General features: G+C 48.4%; 1 protein-coding gene across 1 annotated transcript; it reads right to left on the bottom strand.

The window, feature by feature from the left end:
• Positions 1-534: 534 nt before the first annotated feature.
• On the bottom strand, positions 535-6,719 carry HYKK (hydroxylysine kinase). The gene is made up of 5 exons (XM_063142421.1): positions 6,353-6,719; positions 3,812-4,164; positions 3,171-3,313; positions 2,107-2,290; positions 535-1,124 (listed from the first exon to the last, which is right to left on the bottom strand). The coding sequence occupies exons 2-5, from the start codon at positions 4,155-4,157 to the stop codon at positions 676-678; spliced, it is 1,122 nt and encodes a 373-aa protein (XP_062998491.1). The 5' UTR covers positions 4,158-4,164; positions 6,353-6,719; the 3' UTR covers positions 535-675.
• Positions 6,720-7,759: the final 1,040 nt, after the last annotated feature.

Genomic DNA, 7,759 nt, shown 5'->3' with positions numbered 1-7,759 from the left:
GCTAGGAGACGAAGGAGGGCGAGTTAGGAGAGGCTGCTGGGGGATGTAGTCCAACACGAAAGCTAGGCAATAGCGCCGTGCGTGTCGTCGCCGCCGCCCCCTTCCTCCTCCGCCTCAGACAAACTCGCAGCACTCCCGGGGGAAACGTGGTGTGTGGTGCACGTGTGTGCGCGCGTTAAGGGAAATAAATTGCAGTGCAAATACCCTCGGAGGTGGTTTTTTTAAAAATCTATCCACTTCCTTTGCCGTTTAGTCCACACTGCAGGAGTGTTGTGTGCGCAGGCTGAGGCAGGGTGGCTTCCAACAGCCAGGCGATATCTATTCGCTACCTTTTTTTAAAATTCTTTTGTCCCCATAGATCAGGGGTTCTTTACCTGGGGTCCATGGACCACCAAGGGCTCATGGATGGGCTCCAGGGGGTCTGTGAAAGTCAAATAAAAATTTATATTCACTATATTAAGGGAATCACTGGAGTTGATTTTTTAAATTTAAGTCACGAAGAGTCGGAAGCAACTGAACGAATAAACAACAACAAATCTTTTGTGTACTTTATTCCAGGTGGCAGTATATATGCATTTCCTGGTCATAAGGTTTGGAATTTGACATTTTGATGGTGCCCGGTTTTAAACCATCTGGTTGATATCACCGCCTCATCCACAGTTGACAAGGGTCTTTTCAGGTGCAGGTCCTCGCAGTCTCAAACCAGATCTTCTCTACGGCTTCTTGGCCCATCTCGAAGAGCGCCATCAAATGCTTCCATCCCGTTTTGGCTGTGATCATCAAGTATTCTTCATTCTCGGGATGCAAGAGGGTGGTGTGCACAGCTATCACGAGGGACTGAGCGAACCTCCCGCACACTAGGAGGAAGAGGGACGCCCGTTCCTCGGCCGTCAAGGGGACAACGCTTTCAAACCCTGCGAGGACGTGGCCTCCGACCCAGAGGGGATCCTTGCTTTCTATCATCATATACATGATGGTGATAGCGGCTTCAAACACATAGTAGCCGCAGCTCATGTCGCTGAAGTCCAAAATTCCAGAAACTCTGTAGCGTGGACTTTGAGGGGAAGCAGGATTGGTATCGACTAGAAGAATATTGTGGTCATTGAGGTCCCCATGATTGATACCTAAATGGAGCACAAAGAAAAAGCAATGTTTTTCTGGCTGCCCAAGGTTCCACGTTTCCCAGGTCGTGTCACTGAGGCGGCCCAGACGAAACATGAGCAGTGAGGGATGGGGGAACTGGCAGCGGGCCGCGCAGAGCCAGCGCGGGGGTGTCCCTTTGGCGCCCGGGTGGTACCAATGCAGCGAGCAAAAATGTCAGCACGTTGCATTGAGAGGGAGACAAGATTCTGACGTTGCCAAACATCGAAGGGAAGGGCGTGTTCGGCTTTTGAACCCTCATACCAAATCACCGGACAATCAATGTGTGGCTTGCACCACATGCTTACTCAAACGTAGGTCATCATGCCGTGTTTGGTGGGAGGACTTTGTTACATGTTTATCCCATGCTGCCTCCAAGAAGCTCAGGGGGGCAGGCACGGCCCTCTCGCCACTTTATCTGCCCAACTCTGCAAGGGAGTCTAGGCTGAGAGAGAACGACTCGCCCGACAGTCATCCTTGGGGCTCACTCTCAAGCATGGGAAGGCTTTGCACAGGACGCTAAGCCACCTTGCCCGTCAGCCGTCGTGGGCCGGCTGTTCGCTTGCTAACCTGACAGACGATCAGGCTCACCGAGGCCAGCTTCCCCCTTCATTCCCCCTCAGCCCTCCCGGCATGGATCCCAGGCGCCTTGGAGAGAGAACGTCTCGTTGCCTTGGTTCTCGCTGCTCTGGCTGGCCGGCTCTGGAGCCGTTCCCAAAAACCCATCTTGTCGCCCTGTCGGGTTTGGTCAACGCAGCAAGCCACCATGGGTGGTCAAGCCAGGGCGGGTTATCATCTCATGCCACCAGGTCATTCTCTCTCCCTTTCACTCACACTTGCCAACGTTGATGCACCCACCCACGCATACACTCACATTCTGAGCAAAAGAAAAATCAAATAATAAATATTGCATCACAGCGCAATCATTTTATATAGACAGACAGACAAATAAATAAATCTACTTACAGGGCCGAAAGGAGCTCAGCCTTGGCACTATTTTAGCTCTGAACTGTTCAAGAACCTTCTCCACCACTTCCCGATATCTGCTCTGGCCCAGCGCATGAATGTGCCGCTTCAGAAGGGGAACATTAGCCAGATTCCAGATGAATCCATCTCGATGTAGACTTTTCACCGACGGATGTTGGAATTTCTTCCAGGTGGGACGGTGGGGGAGAACAACAGCAGCAGCAACAACATTCAGTTGCATTCCTTACCGTGCACAGCGCCCCGTCGTACAAACAGTGTCGTCAATGTAACCAGGACCTTCCCAGGATGCGAAGTGCTGGGTGGTCTGACGGGGCTCTGAAGCACTACTGAATACTCAACACGGAGGACGCGTCTATGGGCAACCTGGGACACATCAGAGGTGCCGGCGAAACAAGAAGCACAAGCCCCTCACACGCCCTATCCATATAAACACGGAACCGGGGCAAGGGGAGGCTGGTGGCTCTGATCTCAGTGGGGCAGTGAATCTGCTCCGGGTTTCAGCCAGAGCTCTATAGGACCTCTCCAAGCTACTAACCAAGGAACCACAAGAGGTAGCGATGGCCACCAATTTGGATGGCTATAAAAGGGGGTTAGACAAATTCGTGGAGGACAAAGCTATTGATGGTTACTAGTACCGGCGGCTATGTGCGACCCGCAGTATCAGCAGCAGCAGGCCTATGTACACCAATTGCTGGGGGACATGGGCGAGAGGGTGCTGTTGCCCCCATGTCCTGCGTGTGGGTTTCCTCTGGGCAGCTGCTTGGCCCCTGTGTGAGCAGAATGCTGGCCCAGCTGGCCCCTTGGTCTGATCCAGCGCCAGGGCCCTTCTTAGGCTCTTATGCACTCCCTTTCGTTTTTGTCTCACCAGTTCTACTTCTACTTCTGGGAAAGGGGCGTTTTGTGACCAGCTGCGCCTGCCACGGCAGCCGTTTTGTGAGTGGGCGAGCCCTCCCCAGGCACCCTTGGCATTCTCTTAAAATTCCACATGTGCCCATCGACCCCCCAAACCCCCACCCCACCCCCCAGTCAAACTACAATCTCACCTCCGCAAGTGTTTTATCCAGCCGGGCGGCCAGCTGCCCAATTTCATACAGGACAGGAGGACCCATCGGGAGCGTGGCCACGGTTCGGCCTGGTAGGTAGCTCAACAGCCTCACCATGTACTCTTGGGTGGCAGAGCCAGTATCTGAGAGGCGAAAGAGAGAGCCTGAAGTCACTTATTGGAAGAGGGAACAGGTGGCCGCTAAGAAGAATGAGAGACAACGGGGCACTTTGGTCAGGAAATTCCATTGTTAGGAATTCAAATGTATTCAAATGCCCTGAGGTGGGCAGACGCCAGGCTTGCAGGGCCTACTTCGTTGCTGTTTTTAATATCACCCTGTGATTCATTAACTGGACCCTGGGGCAAAAGATGCAGACGTAAGGGATGTTCACACAACCGATAACCCACACTCAGCGGATGTGGGGGGGGATTGTTCCGAACTGGGGGCTGTTTGTTAAACTTTGGGTTAGTGTGTTATCTGGAGGTGGCCTGTTAGCCACCCTAAACCACCCAACAATGTAATGGAGTGCCCTGGAAAAGGAGATGGCTCTCTGGCACCCTGAGCAGAAGCACTCCACGCTGCAACAGAAGAAGATTGTTGCAGTAGAATATCAATGCCAGCTATACCTTCAGCTCTCTCACCTCTGGACTCAAGAAACATGATTTCACCCTCTTTAGTGAAATGGGGGGCAGCCACGGGAAAGCCCTCCTCTTTCAAAAACATCATAATCCTTGTCTGCACCTCAATGAGTTCCGGGTTCTGGCTGTCTTCGCAATTGATAATTTTGAGGACATATTCCTCAGCCTTTTCTCCCTTCCTTTCGAAATTTACAACGTGCACGTGGAAATTCTGATCATCGTAGCTGGGAAGTGGTTTGAGTTCAGAGACTTTTAATCCAAATATCCTTTCGACCAATTCAATGGCTTCTTTTTCACTGAATGCCGGCTTATTCAAGGTGCAAAGCTGTTGATTACTTCCGGAAGACATTGTGGGACTAGAGGAAAATAATAAGAATTTTTGTTTAAAAAGGGAAAATAGAACGGAAGATTTGAATTGTGTTTTACACTTAAACAGCTGTGAATGCAGCATTCTAAACCAGAAAGCAAGAGTTTGGGCGATATTCTCCAAGGCTGGAGTGAAAAACGATACATCCTCCCACCCTCTGGGCGCTGGAGAGCTGGGGGAAGAGAAGAACTGTATATACGTTGACAAAAGCTGTTCACAGATTGTTGTATCGTTGCAGGGCCAAACTAGGAGTCAAAGAAGCAGACCTGTGTGCAGAACCAGTTTGCCAAAGTAACTCCATAAAATGGTGGTAGTAGTGGAACGGAAAGAGCCGTATAGGTGAGTAGATGGAGCCTGTTCTTCCCCCAAATTGCCAGAAAGCCTCCTCCAAAGTCACTTCCGTAAGGAGAGCAGAATCTAAAAACTGCAGCGGAAGAGGGTTCACTCCTGGCTGTTCCAGGCCACCCTAACATGATCCAATTTATATGGAGTTTGCAGGAACTGTGTTGGGTCCTGCAAGCATCATATACAGCCTTAAAAACCTGCAAAATCTATTTGACTCGAGGCAACGGTTGGTTAAAAGACACGTGTGTATATATTATTTGGGTAGGGAGGGGGAAAGAAACCTGTTTATGCTTTTTGTAGCCAAAGTCTCAATCAAACAGTTCTGCCAACTCACAGAATTACTCCTTCAGTTCCTTCCACCCACATTTCTCTTTAAGGCTCCCATTTATTGCTATTATTCAGTGAGATTGTTTTTAAAACTTACACTATTATATTGATGAAAATTAACCCCTCATGAAAAATCCAGAAACATTCAAATAGTAGAGGCTTTCATCTAGATGTCAACAGAGCATGGATCATACATGCCATTGCATGTCAGGGGCAAAATTACAATTGCAGTTCTGCATATGCCTTCTCAGGAGTAAATTCCATTGAAAGCACTTGCATCTTTATTAAGCGTATATGATTTAGGTTCTTATATATTGCTGACATACCACCAATATAGTTTTCAAAAGTGTAAAATTGAAGAAAAGCTTCACAACTCACATTCAGTTTGCTAAAAACAAGAAGCAGTACAAGCTGTAATATTTCGTTTAAAAGTTGTATTCTTTTCTCCCAGCTCCTCTTCTGATCATAAGTCCTCCGGCTGAAAGTTTTACAACAATCTACCCTCTTTGCTCCAAACTAGAAGTCTTTAATAACCCTTGGACTTTAATAAACCTTCTGACTTTAACAGAAGCTCTAACCTTTGTACATTTATGTTGTTTTCTTTTGAAACAGTGAGGAGGTACAAAACAACCCCTTTCTTCACACTGCGCATAGTTTAAGGAATTTGCTGCCATCGCTGAGGTGGTGCTAGGTGCTAGCTTAGAGAGTTTTGAAAAGGTGGGCTCCTGTGTTGCGTTTAGTCACTGGATTTATATCCCACCTTTCAATCATGGAACTCAAGGCAGCAAAAGCTCCTCAAATTGGACAGACCATTGAACTGCACTGGTGGAGTTGTACGGCTGTTTCCTGTCTAAACATGCACAGGGTTGCACCCTAATATCCCTATTTTACAGGGGAGCATGAGAGAGGGGAGAAGTTAGCATAAGGCCAGCCATGGCAGTTGCAAGCATGTGCCATAATAAACATCAGAGACTCTTGGCTGTTTTTGCTTCCCCTCTGGAAGTGGTTGAAATTTTTCAACGCAATCAGAGACCCTTTGATGATCTACTAAGGCCACAGCTAGGCCTAAGGTTTATCCTGGGATCATCCAGGGTTCGCCCCTGCCTGGGTGTGTTACCTAGATGAACAGGTTTGACCCCTGGACGATCCAGGGATAAACCTTAGGTCTAGCTATGGCCTAAGAACTTAAGAAGAGCCCTGAGGCTGGATCAGACCAAGGACCAACTAGTCCAACAGCCTGTTCACTGAGCGGTCAACCAGCTGCCCACGGGGAACCACTTGCAAATTTATCCTTGCACTAAGAAATCTTGCACTACACCCCGATATACTTTCTGCCTCCTGCCCCTGGTCTAGAGGCAAGATCTCGTGAATCCTTAAAAAAAAAACATTTTTTTAAAGAAAGCCTGAAGATGAGACGCAGAAGCCCTGTTCCAGAGGCAGGAGAGGCAGCCCAGAGATGATGATGCATATCAGTGCTGCATACAGGTGAAAAGGAAGGAACTGACCTGGGCAGTCAGGAAACCTCAGCTCTAAACGTGCTGCTCTGTCTGTCTTCCTTTCCCGCCCCCCGCGATGGTGATGCCACCACTCTGAGGTCTCATCTTGGGTCCGGCTACAGGAGAGGGAATGCTTTGGCCCGTGCAGAAAGCAACGGCCGCGTGTCAGGCTCCTCGGTGCTTGCGTGTGCGTGTGCACAGCGTGCCACCGGCCCGGAGGGAGCCAGAGCCAGAGCAGCTGCTACTGTGGAAAAGGCTGCCGAGAGCAGCTGCATCTGCAAGGACCGAGCAGCAACTCGAGAGCAAGCGGTGGGGGGGGGAGGAGGAGGAGGAGGAGACCACCCAGCTGCAGCTCAGCCGCTCGCACGGAAATCCCTGGACGAAGTTGCTCCCCACCTATCAGAGCAGGAAATGCAAAATTCTCTCCCTTTCCTGCCCGGGGAAGCATGTAAGAAAGCTTCCGATTGGTGACAAGGCGGCTCTGCCCCCTTCTGGAAGCAAGGCTATTAAAAGCCCACGACGCTTCCACACCTCCACCTATACAAATATGACCCGAAAGCTACAATAAGAGGACTTATTCAATAAAGGTATTCATTCATTCAATAAGAAGGTCCAATCCGAAGTCAAAGAAGTGGACAAGATTTCGTGTTGAGCAGCAACATAGGATCATAGAACAGCAGAGTTGGAAGGGGCCCACAAGGCCATCGACTCCAACCCCTCTCCTTCGTCCCCATCTCACTTTGGGGTGACTTGCCTGCCGAAGTGCTCTATTGAATTCAAACGCTTGCATAATACTTAGGGTAATACTTTTGATTAGGACAGAGGGAAATGCCACTATTTTGGGGCGGGTGGGTGTGTTTCATTTTTCGAATTGGAACAGCAAGTGTTCCTGCCATTTTTATAAGAATTGTGAGGTGCATTAGAACACACTCAAGTATAGAGGAAAACATGTAAACAGCAGGGTTAACTAGTTGTGAAATGCAAGAGCTAGAATATGTGACAATTCTTTGTAAAATTTAAAGTGTGTACAAGATAAGCAGAGCAGTATTTGGTGTTAACACAATCATCCTAACTTTGGTAACTGAGCACCTGTAGCGGGAAAGAAAACCCTAGTTTTGATACATGCCTAAACAAATAAATATGTTGATAAGATCTTGTTCAGCAATTTCATGCTGGAGTCTTCCTTTGAAGTTTCTTTCTTTAGCAGTGTATTCTGAGAGATTCTAGTAAGCTACAATGAGTACAGTATTACTGTCTGTTGGCAGTAATAATAATTTAAAAATTACAAATACAAAAAGCACATAGTTGACCATTATGTTGCAGTGAAAGCAAGCCTAGATCTCTTCTCCCTAACATATTAGGCTTTTTTTCCCCTAAACAAATTTTAGTGTTTAATCACATTTGCTCCCATTGACT

This window comes from Elgaria multicarinata, chromosome 16, assembly GCF_023053635.1.
Source record: "Elgaria multicarinata webbii isolate HBS135686 ecotype San Diego chromosome 16, rElgMul1.1.pri, whole genome shotgun sequence".
In the NCBI taxonomy this organism is placed as follows: Eukaryota; Metazoa; Chordata; class Lepidosauria; order Squamata; family Anguidae; genus Elgaria; species Elgaria multicarinata.
Note: the sequence above shows the minus strand (reverse complement) of the source record. Positions and strands in the feature narration are given on the sequence as shown.